Source organism: Crocodylus siamensis, chromosome 2, assembly GCF_052110815.1.
Source record: "Crocodylus siamensis isolate JL-2025a chromosome 2, ASM5211081v1, whole genome shotgun sequence".
NCBI classification, from domain to species: domain Eukaryota; kingdom Metazoa; phylum Chordata; order Crocodylia; family Crocodylidae; genus Crocodylus; species Crocodylus siamensis.
This window is the reverse complement of record NC_143396.1, coordinates 268433961-268454873: the sequence shown is the minus strand read 5'-3', so window position 1 is coordinate 268454873 and position 20913 is coordinate 268433961. Positions and strand designations below refer to the sequence as shown.

At 43.1% G+C, this 20913-nt stretch overlaps 1 protein-coding gene across 5 annotated transcripts in view; it reads left to right on the top strand.

Moving 5' to 3' along the window:
- The window catches only part of SYNE3 (spectrin repeat containing nuclear envelope family member 3), a 115500-nt gene that overhangs the window by 68773 nt on the left and 25814 nt on the right, over positions 1-20913 (top strand). For 4 of the 5 annotated variants that reach the window (XM_090033958.1, XM_090033959.1, XM_090033956.1 and 1 more), the window contains 10 exons: positions 827-1001; positions 1946-2128; positions 2370-2513; positions 6649-6783; positions 8245-8406; positions 9962-10125; positions 11046-11166; positions 12534-12689; positions 13334-13483; positions 14930-14971. In XM_090033958.1, coding sequence (XP_089890084.1) covers positions 827-1001; positions 1946-2128; positions 2370-2513; positions 6649-6783; positions 8245-8406; positions 9962-10125; positions 11046-11166; positions 12534-12689; positions 13334-13483; positions 14930-14971 — 1432 coding nt within the window. The remainder of the gene's footprint in view (positions 1-826; positions 1002-1945; positions 2129-2369; positions 2514-6648; positions 6784-8244; positions 8407-9961; positions 10126-11045; positions 11167-12533; positions 12690-13333; positions 13484-14929; positions 14972-20913) is intronic. The other variant, XM_090033957.1, reaches the window with a different exon arrangement.

The following is a 20913-nucleotide window of genomic DNA, read 5'->3' as shown; positions in this document are numbered from 1 at the left end:
GTTGTAGCGTGGAGTAGAACTGCAGTCTTTCTACTTCCTGTTTTGAGCAGAACAGGGCACTGCTTATTGTTGTGCATGGATTTGTTTTGCAAAGTGTTATTTGGTTTAAGATTCAAGCATAGAGAACCAACAAGTAGCTGTAGAGTGTGTGCTGCTGGGCCCCACTGTACTGAACTCCAGCTTTCATACTGGAAACCTGGAGGTTTAAATTAGTGGCTCTTTGCTAGTTTTATTTTGCTACTCAGTTTATTTGACATTTAAAAATTATTTAAAGAAATTTAGCTACAGACAAAGAAAACTTTTATCTCCGGCCTTCTTTTGGGCATTTTAGATGATCAAACAGTTATTTTTAATGTAAAGAGTTAAAAAAATGTTTTTTACTTTTTATTTCTAAAATGAAAAGGGGTTACAGATAAATTCTAACTTTCTATACAAGCATTAGTTTGTGCCAACCATCAATCATACTTCTCTCTTGATCTTACTTCATAGATAACTGAACATAAAGTAATGAAAGCATGCAAGCGGAGATTGTTCAGCAGTTGGAACTGAAGGGCCAGATTTACCCCCAGTGAGTCAGCACTGAATACAGTGTAGCTTCAGAAGAGCTGACACATCTATCTAGAGCTAAACAAAGTTTTCCAGACACTGGCAGAAGTTGCTGCCAAGGACAAGGGTTCATGAAGCCAGGACTTCATAAGGAGAAAACTGAGGTTCTTTGTGTTAAATACAGAATGCACATGAGGACTGTGCTAATTTTTCCTTTGATAAACTCAGACATTGTGTTTAGGATTTTAATATCCTTCTGTCTATCTGCTTGTTTTTGCAGTGTTAAAGGAAAAGCATTTAAAATGAGTATTGCAGCTGGAGGTGAGCTAAGGCAGCATCTTCAAAACCCAATGCAAGAATTTCAGCTGTGGAAGCCATCAGTTCAGGGACTTCTGGATATGACTGCTAATGTTACTGAACCCACAGTGGCACAGACTTTCTTACTTCAGCTTGAGGTAATGAGGTGCTGCTAAGTTGGGGACCCAGGATCTTGTTTGTACTGCACACGCTTTGTAAACAAGTTATATGTGCTTAGCATGCTGACAGCAACAGCTGGGAAGATTGTCCCATTATCATAGAAAATAACACATTATTGAAGATCAGCTGAATAACAGACTATGTCACTTTCAGTACTCAATTTGGTAACATACAGTTGCCAATTGAGGTACAAATGTCATATCAGAGCTAAATATTAATAACAACAATAGTATTGCCTCCAATAGTAACCACAGATCTCTCTGGATCTGCACAGACTATCCGTAGATTCTGATAATGCTTTGGCCATAATAGAGTATAAAGTACATAATTTCTGTAGTGTGTTGGTTGTACCCATGTTGATCTAAGAACGGGTATGCACCCATGATATGGGGATTTGCTTGTATCTTCACCCCTTCAATCTCTGAATCAAATGCTTTCAGAAACAAGGATCAAACTTAACCTTAACTCTGATAAGGCTGCTTTGTGGCAAGGTTTGTTGTAGCTGACTAGCTTCTTTGATGCAAGGCAGAAGAACTGGAGACAAGAAGCTAAAAGAAATATTGTAAGCAGAACTTGCGCTTCCTGGTGCACTTGTGGTAAAGCAACTTGCATTATCCATTACAGCAGGACTGAACTAGGTCTGCAGTGTAGCCCCAGCTTCCCTCATAACTGCAATTGCAGAAACAAAAGGGTCCTGCAAGTAGGAATACAATTACCTTCATACTGTTTAGGCCTTCTCTCCCTATTAGGGATGGAGGAGGATGCAGTCTTTTTTCAGTGTCTTGCATTATACCACACATGCACAATATGTTGTTTGTTGAAGCAGTGGCACTGATGTCCATATATTCTTTTCTTGTGTGGCTTTTGGTCTGTTCATGTAGTTGTCAGTTCTATCGTTTCACCAAATGAAGTGTTGTTTTAGGAAGGTCTGGCAGAAAGCTCCCAATTCAAGGAAAGGATGATGATGATACAGCTGAAGAAAGATTTGCTTGGCAGTGTCTTTGGTGAGGAGGAAGCAAGGTCCCTCTTGACAGAGGTGACTGAAGCAGCAAAGGAGAGAGAAATTCTACATAAAAGTCTTTTGCAAAACAAAAGCAAACTTCAGGTGAGCAGCCTATTCACCTCAAGGCCTATTTTTAACCCAAGTCAAAGAGTATGGTTAATCTTTCATATAAAACCGCTTTAATAAATAAATTCAGTAAGACCTAGGTGTGTTGAATGCACTTCATAGCTTGATAAATGATTAATAGAAATGTGAATTGTTGGGTTGTAGAGCTAATTATTTGTTCATAGTATGAAATGGGCCCATAATGCAACTCACAGATGCTATTTTTTGTCTCTCCTAGAACTTGATTTCTCAGCACAAAGACTTTGATGCAGGTTTTGCACCTTTGCAGAAGAAGTTTTCTGCTGTCAGAACCAAAGTTGATCTAGAGAAAGAGCCACAGCCTGACCTTGTAGGAAAAAAGACACGACTCCAGAGACTCCAGGTATGTTACAAGAACAATTGCCTGAGCTATCCTGATGTTAATCGTGCTTACACAGTTGCTCTGCCTCATTTTTCCTTAGTTTCATAGTAGGTAGGGTCAGAAGGGACCTGAGCAGATCATCAAGTCCAACCCCCTGCCCTGGGCAGGAAAGGATGCTGGGGTCAAACAGCCCTGGCTAGGTGATAATCTAGCCTCCTTTTGAAGACCCACAAGGTAGGAGTGAGCACCACCTCCCTTGGAAGTTGGTTCCAGATCCTAGCCGCCGTGACTGTGAAGTAGTGCTTCCTGATGTCTAGCCTGAATCTACTCTTGGTCAACTTATGGCTGCTATTCCTCATTATTCCTGGTAGTGCTCAGGGGAACAGGGACTCTTCCATAGCCTGCTGGTCCCCCTTGGCCAGTTTGTAGATGGCCACCAGATCCCCTCTCAGCCTTCTTTTGTGAAGGCTGAACAGGTTCAGGTCCCATAGCCTCTCCTCGTAGGGCCTGCCCTGCTGCCCCCTGATCATGCGAGTGGCCCTCCTCTGGACCCTCTCCATGTTGTCCACATCCCTCTTGAAGTGCGGCGCCCAGAACTGGACGCAGTACTCCAGCTGCAGCCTGACCAGTGCCACATAGAGGGGAAGTATCACCTCCTTGGACCTGCTTGAGATGCATTTGTGGATGCATGACAGGGTACAGTTGGCCTTTTTGACTGCATCCCCACACTGCCAGCCCATGTTCATCTTGGCATCAATAATGACTCCAAGATCTTTTTCTGCCTCTGCACTGACAAGAATGGAGTTCCCCAGCCTGTAGGTATGGTGCTAGTTCTTCCTCTCCAGGTGCAATACCCTGCACTTGTCAGTATTGAATCCCATCCTGTTCTCATCTACCCACCCCTGTAACCTGTCTAGATCTAGTTGCAACCTGTCCCTCTCCTCCACTTTGCCCATATTTTAGTGTCATCCATGAATTTGAACAGGGGCTTTTTACCCCCTCGTCCAAATTGCTGATGAAGATGTTGAAAAGTGTGGGCCCAAGGACCAAGCCCTGGGGGACCCCACTGCCCACATCCCTCCAGGTCGAAAAAACCCATCCACCACCACTCTCTGGGTGTGGCCCTTCAGCCATTTGTGACCCGTCTGACTGTGTAGGCATCAACGCCACAGTTGCCTAATTTCTTGATGGGAATGGGCCAGGAGACAGTGTCAAAGGCCTTCCTAAAGTCCAAACAGACTCCATCCACCATGACACCTGCTTTAGTGGGATTAAGTTGAGAGAAGGGAAAGCTTCTTTTTGCCTGGCTTATCACAAGAAAGCTGATGTCAGGGTGGTACAAATCAGGAGTAACACCACTGAAATTAGCTGGCTTGTACTTGGTGTAAAACTAGTGTAATTTAAATGCAGTGCCAGGTCTAGAAATTGTACCATTACCTCAATGTGTTGCAAAGCTTTCACTGTCCTATTAGCAGCTTATTTTCCACTTGGTGTTTTCATTAGCATCTGCTAATGCATATGAATGCCTGACAACTTCTTCTGGGAAATTTTCAGTTGTGGTCATCAGAAGATTCTTTTATTTAAATTAATTGCTTTGATCAACAATATCTTAACTGACCCAGAAGCAGATTTTCAGGCAATTTTCAACATCTTTACTGAGGGATACAAGAAAATGGGACCAACGCTTAACATTCAGAAGACTAAGGTCCTCCACCCACAAGCTCCTAATGAGCAGTCCTTTGCTCCAGAAATCCAGATCCCCTATGAGACTATGGAACATTGAGGATTTCCTGTACCTTGGGATCCATATCTTGCAGAAGGCTGACATCAACATAGAAATCCAACATCACCTCAAATGTGCAAGTGCAGTCTTTTGGATATCTGAAGAACCAGGCGTTTAAAGATTGTGACATCAGATCTGAAACCAAGTTTATGATTTATCAAGAAATCATGATCCCCACCTTGCTGTGTGGAGCTGAGCCACAGACAACATACAGGAAACATCTAAAGTTGTTGGAAAAGTACCATCAGCGCTGCCTGTGGAAGATCTTCTGAACCCAGTGGGAAGACAAATGCACCAATGTCAGCATCCTCCTGCAAACAAACACCACAAGTATTGAGGTGATGATTATCTGACATGAACTTCATTGGGCCGGCCATGTCATCCGGATGTCCAACTCCAGACTCCCAAAGCAAGTTTTAATCTCCCGACTCAGCCAAAGCACATGCTCAAGAAGATGGCAGAGAAAGCGCTTCAAGGACATCCTTAAGGCCAACTTAAAAAAATGCAGCATCAGTGTCAACTTGTGCAAAACTATCACCCAGGACCACCCCAGATGGAGGAAGAGTCTGCTGCAGGGATCTCAGTACTTTGAAATCTCACAACAGCAACAGGAAATGGAAAAGCGGGAGCGGCACAAACAGCATGTGGTGGACCAAATCAAAAATCCATTGCCACCCATCTCACACAGAAACACATGTCCAAGCTGCAGTAGAGTTTGTTGATCCCAGATGGGCCTCATCAGCCATCTTCAGATACACAGATAAGACAAACATCCTCAACTGCAAGGGATCGCCGAAGAACAGTGTCAGCCAGCCTCAGGATCAGTGTTCTTAACTGTCTGTTAAGGGTACAGGCAGATGTGATATTTTTATTGATATCATATACTAATATAAACTGTTACAATGTAACTGTTAGGTCTGCATATTTCTGTAGCAATACCATACTTCATTCAGGGCTAAAGTTACAGTGATTTAGTAATTGTATTACAACACAGTAATGCAGATTTAACAGTAACAGCATAACAACTGATGTGTGCTCCCATGCACCTCCCCTTTTAAAGCAGTTAAAAAACAATGGACAACAATTTGGGCCTGCGGGTCATGTGGGGAATTTTGGTGAGCTGTCGTGGGCCAGATCAGCACCTCCCCCCACCTCCCGGCACCACAACTCACCAAAGCTCCCTGTGTGGGATGGGGCTAGGAACAGTGTTCAGGAGTGGACAGGCGGGTGAGGCTGTGATTGTGGGGCAGGGGCACAGCGCTGTGACAGTGTGAGGCCGGGCCTGGGCAGAGCTGCAATCTGCTGCCTGCACATGCCTGCAATGGGTCCTGCTTTCACAGGCAGGGATGTGCAGGGAGTGCATCGCGGCTCTGTCCCAGGCCCCGTCCCACACTGGCACTGCCCCCAAGATCCTGGAGTCAGCCCCAGACACAGCACTTCGCCTGCCTGCAGCCCCATCCCATCCACCTGCCCATGTGGGTCCCTGCCAGTCTCCATGGAGACCCCGGGATCATGGGGGCGGTAACAGAGCAAGGCCAGGGCAGAGCTGCAGTTCACTCAAATGCTCCTGCCCGTAGAACCAGGGCTTTGCCCCAGCCCCATGGTGTAACCATCCCATGATCCTGGGGTCTCCATGGAGACTGGCCAGGAGCTGTGTGGGCAGGGTGCTCCAGCAGGCAGACATGATGCGGCTGTGGGTGGGTGCGGAGCTGTGTCCAGGGCTGGGGCTGGGATGTTGGGGCAGCAACAGCACAGGGCCGGGTCTGGCATTGGGGATGGAGCAAAGCTGTGGTCCACTCCCTGCTCGTCCCTGCCCGTGGAACCGGCACCTGTCGCAGGGGCATACGGACGGCTGATCACGGCTCTGCCCTGGCCCTGTGCTGTCACTGCTCCAAGATCCTCAGGTCTACCCCAGCCACAGCAGCCCATCTTGCTCCCAGACACTACTCCCCACTGGCTTGCAGCCCCAGCCCAGCTGCCCGGCTGAGCAGCCTGCCCCCATGGGTTCTGGGTTCTGCCCCCAGCAGTGAGTACAGGGCGGACAGACTGGCATGCCCTGGCAGCAGGGCTGGGTCTGGCAGCAGCAGCCAGAAGGAGCTGCCACCACTGCAGGGGCTGCTGGGAAATGGAGTTCAGCTGCCATGCTACCCCAGTCCCGCTGTGCACCCTGGGGTGGTGGGACCAGCCACATGTACCACAGCTGGGCTGCCCCATGCGCCTGGGCAAGGTGGGACCAAGGGACCTGCCATAGGCTAGACAAAATCCCTTGGCAGGCCATATTTTGCCTACCTCTGAGTTAAAAGGTGTCTGCCTGTAGCCTAAGTCATGCCCATAGATAAAGAATCAATGCAAAATGCCCATTTTCTTTTACAGATGATCCAAGATGATTTGGCAGAGCTTGTGGTTCAAATGGAAGACCTAGAGAGCCTCGTTCAATCTAATGCCACCCACAAGCATAAAATGAACCAGCTTTCAGCTGACTGTAAGGCACTGAAGAAATCTCTGGAGGTAATTTGTCAGTTGTTGAGGAACATAAAGGGACAGTTACAACAAGGAGCCTTTTGTATGTTGATGATGTCTACTTTAAACTGCTGATGTTTCTTCCTGCAGGGGAAAATGGGGCTGAGTTTTTGTAGCCTGATCTGTCTTTATGGTTTCCCAGTTTTCTGTACTTTAACCTTTCCCACAGTACATTGGGACTACTATTGTTTGACTTGCAAATGTTGGACCAGGAGATTCTAACAATATAATTGTACACTACAGCCCCTAGTGCCCATGCATTTATACCAATATAAAAGTGTTCTGGATCAGCATAATATTCAGGAATAAGCACTCTTATACTAATACAGCTGTGCCCACTCTAGCGGTTTCATTGCTTAATTATAGCACTGTTGTTAAAGCTGTATGCATTTTATGCATGGACAGGCCCTGAGAAGTGGAATCGATTCCCATTTAAAAACTGTAAACAAGTGATTCTCAACCATAGTGATTTGGCATCCTGTGATGCTATGAGATCCTCTTAAGGGTGCTGTATGGGCAAGAGGAACTGTGATTTTTTATGATTAAAAAAACAAACACCAAATATCTAAGTATTTAGAATGTATTGTATTATAATGATTGAGGCACTGGTAGGCTTCCATATTGCTTTAAAAGTGTAATTCAGTAAAAAACTTGTGTTCAACTGATACCAACATATATAATGGTGTTTCATTTTAATTAGAGAAAAACATGGATCTGGAGTTTTTAAATCAGAGAATTTTAGATTTTTAGTCGGAGATTTTTGGATTATTTGATAGAGAAAACCAGGATCCCTGGTCATCAGTATGTTTATTGTATACCTAAAAGTTAATGAATCAAAGCCACATTGCAGTTACTTCAATGGCTGGTTTAGCATAAATACTTTTAGTTGCTTGTAAACATAGTGATAAAATCTTCCATTCCAAAGCAAATTTAGCAGAAAAGCCTGAAAATGCCCTCAGTTTGATCTTTCAGCAAATGGTTATCCATAACAAAACATTACTCTAATGTATGCCACAGAGTTGTAGTTTAGTAAACAAATTAATCACTGAAATAGTATTTTTCCATGCCTATATATCCCAGGACAGATCCCCTTCTCTTTTATATATTTGTATTATAAGTATGACTTTTGGTAAAAAGAGCAGAAGACCTCCTCTGTAGAAGCCGATACTGAATTATAGGATGTTTCATTTGTGAAAAAGGAAACTATTCTTGTACCTAATGCGCCGCCAAATGGCTAAATGCAGATCAGCAGGAGGCTGAAGACAAGGTTTATTCCCTGGAATGTTGCTAAAAAACTAGTCTGGACCTGCTTGCTTTAGTAGTGTTTTTCTTTCCTTTCTCTATCTCTGTTTCATCTGTATAGCACCTATCCTCATTGTCTTGGGAGTGAAACTGCTGTCTGTTTGCATTCTGTGGCTGATATATTCTGGTCATCCCTGATACTTTTAGGAGACAATAGAACAGAGTGAGAAGCACGTTCAGAGACACTGGAAGTTCAATGAGAAACTGTCAGACCTTCAGCAGTGGATCGCAGTGACCGAACAGAAGTTGGAATCCTATCAGGGTGCTAATGGAGAGCGAAACATGGAGAGTAGAGTTGCAGACCTTGAGGTGAGGAACACATCAGCATGCAATGTCATCTGTTTGGTGCGTGGGCATTTAAGGTTATCCTTGTGGTGGGAGGACATTCAGAGTGCCCCTTGTGGGAGGACATTTGAGACAAGGTTTGAGTTGCTGGGCTCCCACTTTTTGCTATATCAGCTAGGGGATTGATTTTTGCTGTGTGTAGTGGAGATGTGGGGCTGGCTCAGGTCCATGAATCACTAAGCTGCTTTTGAAATATCTGCAACCTCATCAAGGAAAAAACCTTTTTTGCAAGTACTGTAGATTCCTCCTGTTAGGAAGTCCTCTCTAGGCAAACAAATATGTGCCTTTACTTCTGACAGCAGAAAACACTACAGTACTAAGTTGGGCATTATATTATCATCTTATTTTTGCCTTGTATGTATTTATTGGTATCCGAGGGTATGCCATATTTTCTTGCAAACAACATGCACCTTTTCTTAAAAAACAGCTGCTAGAAATTGGAGTGTGCATTATATATGAGAAATATAGTAAGAGCAGTTTCTGCCACTTCATGTGAACATGCAAATAATATTTGCAGTGATCCACAGGGAGTACAACAATGACCAAGTTACCACCTCCACTCCTCCCGAGCTGCTGCTTGTTAGTTTCTTACAACCAGAAAAGATCTTTTTTCCTTCATTCTGCCTTCCAAAATAAGGTACATATTATATTCAAGGATGTGTTTTATGGAAGGATATATGGTACTTCCCTTTTTCTGCTTATGTTCAGATTTTCTAACATGGAAGTATATTAGAGACTAGAATCACTTCCACTGGTAATTTAGGATTATGAGAGAGTAGGGCTGGACAGGAGCTCACGAGATCATGTGGTCCAGTTTTCTGGTCAAGGCAGGATCATCACTGACTAAACCATCCCAGTGAGATATCTGTCTACCCTGGATTTGAAAATGTCCAGGGATAGAGATTCCATGACTTCTCTACTTAGCCTGTTCCAATTCTTAACCACTTTCATAGTCAGAAATTCTCCCTAATCTCCAACCTACATTCCCCCTCCTGCAGTTTGAGGCCACTCCTCTTAGTTCTGTCCCCTACAGCCCCAGAGAAAAGGCTATCTTCATCCTCTTTGTAATTGCCCTTCAGGTATTTGAAGACTTTTGTCAAATCCCCCCTTAGTTTTCTCATCTCCAGACTTAAGCAATCCTAGTTCTTTCCTCCTTTCTTCATATATCATATTTCCCAGGCCTTTGATCATTTTATTACTCTCTGCTGTACTCTTTCCCTTACTCTCCCCTGTTTTAATTGACCCTTGAGTTGGTAGCAGGAACTTTAATTTTCATTGAATTCAGTGGATGCTACCACAAGGATGTCCTGGCTATGCTCCAAACTTGTGCTCCAAATATTTGGGTTGTAGAAATCCATAGCCAACTTTCTGCTGTTTGCAACTGGTATGGTGCTGGCAGAAGCCCACCAAGTCCTGGAGAAAACAAAGCCCTTAATCTGACCTAGGTATCATGCATTGTGGTAAAGCCTCAGGAATACCAGCAGCCCCTGGAAGTGACTGGGAATGGTGTGAATTTCAGAGATTGCTGGCGGAGTTCCCAGATAAGGAGTTCCAGTTGCATCTCGTTGAAACTCATGGCCAGATAGTAATGGAGAATTCTTCCTCAGAAGAGGCAGCAGATATCCAGACTGAACTGAAAAAGGTGAAGGAATCTTTGAGGGAAGTCAAAGAAAGGATAACAAGGTAAGTCTTTGTCAGTCCCTTTAAGGAGATTCTCTTTGCTGCCAGATAGCAGCTCAGCTTGATATTTCAACAAACTCTAAGCCTAAAGAAGTACTGAAAAGTTCATGACCACATGGCCACATTAGAAAGACCCATGCACATTTGAGTGGTATTTCTTAAATTAGAAAATCAGATTGTGAAACCACAAAGTCAAATAGGTGAATCCAGATGCAGGAATAGTACCTGAAATGAGCTTTAGCTGCAATTCCAAGTTGACAGTTTTTATGAGCCTGGCCCACTGTTAAACAGGAAGGAAGTGATAGGGGGGAAGGTAACAGCATTTAGCTGACTCCCATTGCTGTACCTTAACTAAAAACTGTCCTGCCCCCTTCTAAGTAGATATGCAAGGAGCCACCAGTGGATGTATACCTGAATGCTCTGAAGACTTCTAGCATTGAATAGAGCTAATATCCTTTCTGTGCCAATATTTTTATATCAACCTCAGCTATGTTATCTTCAGTTTTAGCATCCCTGCTAGTTGCTACTGAACTTTTAATACAGCATGCACAGATATGTATATACACATAAATATCCATTAACAACTCATATAGTGTGCAACAGCATTTCTGTTATGAGGGCTGCTGCTGATGCTCTGGGGATCCTTAGCTACCAAAAGAGCCTCTTGGAACTGTAGGCACCAGGCATGTCACTGGCAAGGTGAAGACTCAAAAGAAATTCAGGCTTGTGTCTCAAGCTTACCTTGCTCCCAGGGGAGCAACAGTGGCTTGAAGCACTGTAGAGGATGCAAAGAGGGTAGATCAAAAGACAAGCAGTTGTATTAAAGCCCATTATTCATGTACTAACTGTCATCTTTCAGCAGCTTTTCTGTCTATCAGTCGTCAGGTGTCATTGCATTGACTTCTCACATTTGTATTTTCAAGCCTTCTCCAAAAGCTGCAACCAAAAAGAACAGCGGTTGATACAGGGAAGAAAATAACCATCATGCAGCCAATGCCTACATTTGGCTTCCATTCATTTGATGTAGATCCCAAGTACAAGCAGGTGAGAGAGAGACTTTGAATCAGTTTCCACAGCAACTTCATACAAAAAGATTTGCACTGGCTGTATTTAATATCAAATGTCTGATGTTCTACAAAATCCAGCTTGCCCTTAGCTGATTGAGACCAGAATCCTGCTAGCGGGTTTAGGAGTCTGTCTGACATGTTCATTTTTCAAAATGTGGCTGGTGCATAGGTATTGCTGTATGACTCCCATATGTGTCAGTGGAAGTCCCTAAACTGAGCTCCAGTGCCCTGCTTTAGATGTGTTATAATAGATACTCTTGTATTCCACTGCTGTAATACTTGCTGTTTAGCCTTGACAGTGTTTTAAAAGAAAACAGTGTAAATAAGCATAATGCTACATGCTCGGGGTGGAGGGGGGTGTTTTTTAATTAGAGCAGTTCCCAGACAGCCACTCTAATTAAAATAGGTCACCGCCACGTGTATTAAGCCCCCACGTGTTTTAAAATGACAGGTCATCTGACGAGGTTTAGTTAAAGCACCCCCGCAGCCAGTTTAAAATGCATGGAGGCTTAATACACATGACAGTGAGGTGACACTGGAGCATTCTGTTTAGATCATGGAGCAGACTTGATAAATCGAGTCTGCCCTGATGAATGAGCACATGTATAGGCAGCAGGGTTGCCAACCCTCCAGGATGCCCCTGGCGTCTCCAGGAATTAGATACAAATCACCAGGAGACTACTGAGAGTCACCCAAGAAATAAACGATAGGGCATTCATTAAAATAAATATTAAATGTTGAATCTGATTTATACAGTAGTCCAGCGGGTTTTTAAAATGTAATTATGTGCATCTACCTTCCTGATGTAAAGTCATTAATGTCATTACATCATGTGATGAAACCAGGAATATATTCAAACAGAGTTGGCAACTCTAATAGGCAACTAATGATGCTAGCTTACCCAGACTGAGGAGCCAGGCCCTCCCCCTTCCTCCTCGTGATGTTTCAGCGGAAGCCTGCTGGATGGATGCCTCCTTCGGTTCCTTTTCCTGTCCTTCTGTTCTTACGCACGAATCAGTTCAACTGAAATCATAGGGATTTTGTCTGCACACGGAATCCATGGGTAGGCCCTAAAATGTCTTAACTGCAAGCCTGTGAGACTTACTGTGGTGAAAGTTGAAGGCACACAGCATCTAACGGGAAGTAATTACATCTTGCAGAATTGTCCTAGAAGAGAGGAGAAAGGAGACACCAGACTCAGGCCCTGATAATGTACTATTGAAACCAATGGGAATTCAATTAACTTTAACAGAAGCATGATCATAGTCTTAGTGACAGAGGGCAGCAGTAAAAATATGCACTTCTTTTACACATTTATTTTGTTGTTTTCTGCTCTGTACCCAGGAGAAGATGAGCAAAGCAGGAAAGAATAGCAACCATCTTAAACTCATGAAGGACTTTGAGCAGTGGTTAGAAGTAGAAAATGCCAAGCTAACCAAAAATCTCGCTACAAAATCCTCTTCTGTTGATGAAGTTAAAGCAAAATACAGGAAGCTGGAGGTTTGTTTTCAGACATGAGTTTGCGGTGTGTGCGGAAATTAGGCTGAAGGTGCAGCAGGACAGTTGATTTCATGTTTTAAAAGATTGGGAAGGCTCATTTAGGGTATTTACAGTCCCACCTCCCCTCTTTCCTTCCCCTCTCCTCATCCCCACCCCAATTACTGTAAAACCTGTGGGAGGGAGGAACAGAGCCCTGGCATTTATGACAGATATTAAACTCCTGGAAGGAAAGTCTATAAAAGCCACAACTTTGTCAAGTGGCAGGTGACACTTCCCAGTGTTACAAGTAGTGTTTTATGGCAGAGATATTAATCATAATATTGTAGCTAAAATATGATTTAATTATTTATCTTCAGTGCTCTAACTTCAGATAAATACGGTCAAATCCCTCAATGATGAAACCATAGCAGTAGTAAATCTAGCTAATGAATAAAAGTCCTGCTCTAGAGAGACCTTGCAGATGAGCAGTCTATCCTAGATGGATGTTTGAGAGCAAAATTTAAATAAAATGATAACTATAAACCCAGTGTTCATAACAGATTAATGTAATGCTAGTGTGCTTCTACATGAATAAGTCTCTGGGATGAGTAAGGCAACGATTCATTTGAATGCAGGGTTGTTGATTAACTTTTCTTTCCCTGCAGGAGCTTCAGTCTCGTGTTCCTGAAGGTCAGCATCTTTTTGAAGATCTTCTTCATCTTCATCCAGTTGCCGGGAGCTCTGAAGACCTGGAGGACCTGCGCTACCAATGGATGCTCTACAAGTCTAAGCTCAAAGAAAGCCTTGATTCATTAGTAAGTGTCTGGGCACCAAAATTCATAACATTAAATACATTGTAAACCTTTTCCATGATTTCCATAAGTAACTGCAGGGTGCTGAGAGGTCTGGTCTCAATCCAGCTAAATACACAAGCTTCCCATTAACTTGAGGTGTAGAAGAACTGCTGAAATGCATGTGCATACACAACAGATGAGCAACGTATGTCAGTTGCCTAAGTAAAGTTTTGGCCCAAGAGTCAAAATATCTCAAATATGCCTATAGCTGGTGAGTGTGTGCATGTGTATGCAACTCTACCTTGTTCACATGAGGAAATTCAACTCCGAGGCTTCCTTGCCTTCCTCAGCAGCCTGTTGCTCTGTACCCAGAATATTCCATACACAGCTACCGAAACAAGATTATATCCACACAGATTCCATTTGGTACAACTCTCCTGCGCTATGGTGCAAGTCAGAGCTATCATTATAGCCAAGAGCTGACTTGTCTGCTGCAGAAAGTAACTCTAAAAGAAACCAGTCTCCTGCACTTCCTTTATAATGGGGTATTTATAAAATGTATAATATTTGTAATATTCCTTCCTTCCTTGGTGGGGTTCTATCTGACTGAGGACAGGGGGAAGGTGGGTACTTTGCAGTGGGAGACCCCAAAGTTGGATTTGGGTAAAAAGGTGATATTTTAGGATATCAGTCATAATGGATTTTCATGAAAGAACCAAAAAATACCTTTATATAAAAATGTTACATATAAGAGCATTCTACAGAACGTAGAGTTTATCCATTATAGAGTTTAAAGGATGATATATTTTCACTTAGTTTAAGATACATTTATGTAGATTTTCTAAACTGACAAGTGATTTTGGTCAGGCAACTCTAAGATACCTTAAGGAAATATAGTTTTCGGAACGTTAGTATTTGGCACTTTCTTCAGACAATTCTTTAAGGGGTCTTAACTTCATCATTAAATATCAGGGCACCTAAATCCTTTGATATTTTAGAAAATCTTTACCTTAATGTGTAGAACAAAATCTTTATTCTTACCTCTAAAAAGCTGACAAGAGTCAGTTTTAAACTGAAAAGCTTTTTTAGATAACAAACCCTTTGATTTGCAGAGATGGAGCATGGGCTCTGTTAATCAGATAATACTATAGAGATACTAATAAAAACAGAGTTGTAATGTGGGCTGATTTTGTCCAAGTAGGTTGTGTAAACATACCTTTAGTCAATAGGTGTCAGTAAAATCAAAGCTATTTCTGAGGAGGCATTGCATCTGACGCACATTGTCAGGAAACCAAATCCATTTGGGCTTTATTTCTGATGTGTGTTAAAAAGCTCATTAAACAGAAATCACCTGCTGTTTCAGTCTGTCCAGATGACCAGAAAATTTAAAGAAACATTCCCCTGTGAAATGAATATTCCGTTATAGGCTCCAGTGGGATCTCAAGTTTATTCTTTTTTTTTTTTCAGCAGACTCCTGTATCTTTGGAAGAACCAGATGGATTCAGAAAGGTACAATGTTTTCCTATCATTAATCTAAAAATGTTATATCAGAAGTTTCACAGGTAATTACTTTTACATCAGATTGCTTTTAAGGTTCATGAAAACATTTAAAACAATGCATGAGGAAAAATGCCTGTAAAATACCTTAATAATGAAGTTGATCTTCTACCAGTTCAAAAAGTAACTTGTCTTTTTTAGGAAGATAGAGTGCCTATGCACATGCTTATGGGTGGGGATATTTTAATTAGAGTGGTTCCTAGAGAGCCACTCTAATTAAAACGCCACAGCATCATCTATATTAAGCCCCTGCATGTTTAAAAATGGCCAGGGAACACTTTAACTAAAGCTCTCTGGTGGCTGTTTTTAAACCCACAGGGGATTATACACATGATACTGCAGCAATGCTAGAGCGTTCTACTTAGAACATGGATAAAACTTGATTAATCAAATCTGCTGACATGTTGGAGTGTGTGTATAGCCACCCATAAATTCCTCTTGCTCTCAAGGAATCAGAACTCATGGTAGAGGTGATATCTTTTATTAGACCAACTAGATTCTTGCAAAAAAATATATTTATTTGCAACCTTTTGGACACAAGCACCCTTCTCCAGGCACAGGAGAAAAGACTGTAAAACTTCTAGGTAGAAATAAAGTTCATATTTCGTAAGAGATTTGAAGGTGTGTTTACCCTACAATCACAGAAGTATAGGAGCTAGATGTCCAGCACCCGTTAGACATGGGGAAATTTTTTTAAGTACCTAAGTGATTTGAGAGTCTTAGTTCAAGAGGAACTTGCACACCTAAAATCCAAGTCTTACTGAAAGCCAATGGGACTAAGTCTCCAAAATCTCTTAAGCTACCTTTGAAAATGGGACTTCAGCTCCTAGCTTATTTGGGTGGTCTTGAAACTTTTAGTTGCAATCATCCAGTATATCTCCATTCTGGTGTAGGATTTTAGATAAATTAAGGTTATTTGCTTAACATTATCAAAATAAGGCCTGATCCTGCACAGCATTCTGTGAAGAAATTTCTTTGGAACCAGTAATGGAAAAAGTCAAAATAACAAAGAAAAGGGATTACAACAAGGCACAGGCTTACAGAAAAGAAAACATTAATCAGAAGTTGGTATGTTTAAGGAGAATTTCTTCTCTTGGGGCTTGAACCTACTTCCATTAAAGTCAATGATCATGAATCTTTATCTCTACCAGTGCTCATTATAAATAATGTTGGCTGCTTCTTCCCATTTATTTTATATCTCCTCAGTTATTGGAAGGTACAGAATGAAGCTTTATTTATGCAACTGTAACATAGGCTAGCCCCAGTGGTGGCTGTGTTGCCCCCAGTTGGCTACTCAGCCCATTTCATCCTGACTTTTAAGCCCTCTCCCCTTCTGCTCCCCTGCCATGCCTTGATGTTAACATTTATTTAGAACTGGGAGGCTTCCCCAGGGATTCCTGAGCGACATCTCATCCACTTAGGAGCCATAGTCTACCTGCTCAGTGCCTTAAGGGCAATTTCATGGCCTCCTCATTTCCCCTTTTAGTCATGCAATGCCTCACATATGTTACCAGTCAATCAGTTATCATCAGTCAGTTCTGTGGGCCTTCGGCCCTATTCTCAATCAATCTAATGGGCCGTCAGCCTCAGTCCCACATCACTCTCTCAGCTCCTCCTTAGGCCCTGGGCTCTCTAGCTCCATCCATCTCAGCCCCTCCTTGGGCTGAACTCTCCAGCCCCTTCTTTGCCCCACTCTGGGTACTAGAATCTCTAGCCCCGTCCTTTTCAGCCCTTCCCTGGGCCCTGGGCGCTCTAGCCCCTTCCCTGCTTCTCTCTGGGTCCTGGGCTCTCTAGTTCCTTCCCTGTCCTGCTAGGCCTCTGGCCCTGCTTCTGGGACTGTTGAGACTTTCTCCTGCCAATAGTACTCCCTAACTACCAATTTCTGGGGCATCTACCTCCCCTTACTCCCACCCTAAACCACTGCTGTTAACCTAGCCCAAAGGCTGTATTACCCTCAGGCATTCTTGGTTTCCATCAGGAGTCTCTCTCTCGAGCCTGTTCAGGAGCTCTTCTCACATCATTCTCCAGGGCCAGACTGCCTGCCCAGCTTAGGACCTGGAATTTTATACACCCTAAGCCAAGTCCCTTGCTGATCAGGTGACTCCCCTGATTGCTGCCTGGATATTTCTCAATATCCTTTCTTCCTCTTAAAGTAAGAGGCATCCTAAGCACACTGTTACAGCAATGCAAAGGGGAATGAATGAATTAATTGTGTGAGTATATTACCACATTACCCTGTCCCAGTGGTGCTCAACCTTCTAGCTCACAGGCTGGATTCATGGTGCAGGGCCAGTCCATGAGCCAGATCTGGCACTTTGGGTTACTTCACAAGTCCAGAATTCTTCCTCTTGGGCAAGGCTTCCCAATACAGCCTAGATATTCCTCAGATGTTCAAAAGATGGAGGAATGCTGTATTTCCCCAGGGGACACAGTGTTACACTGTTAACTTCTCAACTTCTGGCCAATCTTCAGCCTTTCTGACAACCCCCAAGCTGATTCCTTGTTGCATGTGTAGCTTAATGTCAGGCGCTTAAGGAAGTACTGCAGTGAATCATGGCATTCCCACTCCACACACATAATTCACAGATGTAATGTAGCCGTCTTTGACAAGCTCTTAGGAGGACAGAAAATAAGTTTTCTGTCTTCGGCGTACTTATTGACCCAGCACTGCCCTACCATGACTACACTTCAGGATCTAGTGCACATGGAGTGGACACGCTGTTTCTCTGCAGCACGCCCTAGTGGTGATGTAGACCTGCCTTGGGTGTCGTTAGCTGTATATCCAAGTCCCTGGAATTCCTTTCCCAATTGCCCAATCAGCCTAAGAAAATAATACAGTGGTTTAATTCTTGGTGTAGAGCAGTGATGCTCAACCTTTTTGTCTGGCAGGCTGGATGGGCAGTGTCTGCTCCATCCTCAGGCCAGGATGGATGCCTGCTCCATCCTGATTGTCCTGACCTTGTGCCTGGGGAGCATGGAGAGACCTTCTCCTGCCAATCTGGCCATGAGGAGAGGGGTGTGGGGCAGCCCAGCCATGCAAGAGAAGGGGGCATGGCCCTTGCCCACAGTAGGGAGAGGACATGACCCAGCCCCTATCCACCATGCAGGGGGAGGGGGCACGGCTTGGCCCCAAGCCAACTCTGTGGAGAAAAGGAGGCATGGCCTGGCTCTGACCCAGCCCCACGGGGAAGGGGTATGGCCTATCCCTGCAAAGAGAAGGGGGTATGGGCCAGCCCCAACCCAGCCACACAAGGGCTGGGCTAGGGGGAAGGGAGCATGGCCCAGCTCTAACTTGCTGCATGGGTTTTGGCAATTTGACAGTGGGGATTGGGTGGCAGCGTTCATTGCCACTGCGCCCCTGCTGCCAAATTTCCCAACTCATGGGTAGCCCAGCAGAACAGATGCCAAGGCTCCACAGGTTGCATTTGGCCCATGGGCCAGTGGTTGAGCACCCCTGCTGTAAAGTCAAGTGAAACTGCTTTCCCTTCAAAATGACACTACAGGGAGAATTCAAAGAATTTACCAAGGATTTATCTTGATTAGAGTTGCCTGTAGCAGAAAAAGCATAAAGCTCTCTTGCGTTTCCATTGAGTACTGAGATTCCATCCCTGAAATCAGCACTTCTCCTAATGTTGACTGGTACTCAGTCTCTCTCTTCTCCTCTGAGGAAGGTTGAGATGCATTGGTAAGTTCCGAGAAGACCTACATAAATATAGACAGATGAGAAAAATTGCTAGCGAGAGTTATAAAAGGCAAATCATCCCCACTGTGCGCTCCAAAACCCTTCTTTGACTTCTGAATAGTTACCCAGTGCAAAAGGAGAGAAACAAATACCTTAAAACCCAAATACTCCAAGTCTGTTACCTACAAAAACATTGGCAAGTGACTTTGGGTCCCTAATAATTAACAAAAGCTAATAAATAAAACATTTCCATCATTTACCCTGATTTAAACCAATGTGATTTCACTGACCTCAGTGTAATTCTCTCAGATTAAAACTGAAAGTGGAATCTCATCCACTAAGAAGAAGGGTGCATGTGTGTGTGCTTGCATATGTGTGTTTATGTAATGATATTTAATTCAGACAATTTTTATTGTTATTTAATCATCCACACATTATAGCATAGGACCTGGTTTATGGGACATAGAGTATGACATTAAGTAGTCTAGTCACAGCACTACCCGACCAGAGAGAAAGGTAAAACATAAACAAACTGCCTAAATATGAACATGCAAGTTAGAGTTTTCAATTTATAGGGTTTGTTTTTTTAATTCAGATAGACTGAGCTTAGGTGTTGCAAGGAATAGAATTAGGGATTTTTTAAATGTATGCATCCTGTGTTGGAAACTTCCCTTCAGAACTTAAGCAAATGAAAAGTCCTTGGATGGATGACTAGCGTTGTGAGTCCATTTACACTACAAGCATCTGCAATAGCTGGGCACATCACTTCCTTACTTGCGAATTCACTCCCATGAGTATGGAGGCAGTAGGAGTTCAGTGGAAGCCTTTTGGGGAATAGGAGCAGTGCCTGGGCCATGTGCTGGTCCTCTGCTTCCCTTGAGTAGTTTGTCAACTCTCTTGTCATGGAGAATCAGCAGAAGAGGCAGGAATCCAGGTGCTGAACTGCTCTCTCTTTTATGAAGTGAAGCCTCTGGTTTCTTATCTTTCATATACTTAATTTTTAGCAGTATCAGCAGATCACTGACAGGGACTGGAGCGAGACCCAGGTACTTTCAGTCTCAGACCATATTCTTCCTCCCCGTTCCATTTTCTGTCTGCGTGGGTGAATACTGGCTAAGTTACAGCCTCTTCCATTTGAATGATTAAGCTGCTCCCCATTTACTCCCATTTCCATTCTCCCTGCCCACAGAAGTCATGCTGCTAAAGAGACATGTTTCCTAGGTGAGCTGTATGGGATGATGAGCTCTGTAAAAGTTACATCTTGTTGATTAACAAAAAAAACCCCAAACTTTTCAGAGAATTGCATCAAGTATCTGGAGTTTTCTCAGGAGGCAGCGATGTGGGAATTTATCGATAGGCATTTCTGCAGCGCACCTAGCATAATTTGGCACATCATAGAGCACATGCTAAATAGTAATAGAAGATAAATGTTTTCTTCAAAAGCTGGCTCCCTGCTGACTATATTCCACAAGTATTCTTAGCATAAATAGGAAATCAAAAGCTAGTTATTTATGGGTCTAGGTAGCTCTGTTTGATTTATATTCTTCACTGTTCGGAGTAATTACGCTTCCTTGCTGCAGAAATGATTTTGGCTTTATTGTTTGTGCAAACAAAATAATTAGGATTTATTAAATCTGTGGTCACCTAATTGCTTCCCTTTGAGATATTGCTGGATGTAATCTCAGGCAACACGTGGGCAGAGAAAGTATGCAATTTAATCTTATTTAGAAGTCATCGTTGATCTTGAGTCAATCAAATTAATGCAGCCATCCAGGAAGCTGTGCCCAGAGCTATAGCAATTATTGCTTGTCTGTGGAAAAGCCATAATAAGCTCAGTCCATGTTAAGTATTACAAGAATTATTCAAAAAGCAAAATCTGTTTACAGTAACACTGAGTAGCTTGCGGCTAATGCTTTCCTATTAAAAATGCATTGTGGATTCGTGTTTTGAAAGTTGTGGTGGGTATTGGTCATTTGAAGTCTGCTATAAAATTACATACTTGGTGAAAAGAAAAATGCTTTTTAGATGGTGCATTGAAGCAACACATTTTTCCAGCTCAGTGCCTGTCATCTAAACAGGAGGAAATCTTTCCTGCAGAATACAAGGCAGCTCTGAACCAAAAGCAAGGGTCCAGATCCCCCAGAATTTTAGAGGAGTTCAGCTCTGGATCTTTGGTTTGGGGCTGGGAAGTTTTTTTTCCTCAGCAGTAAAA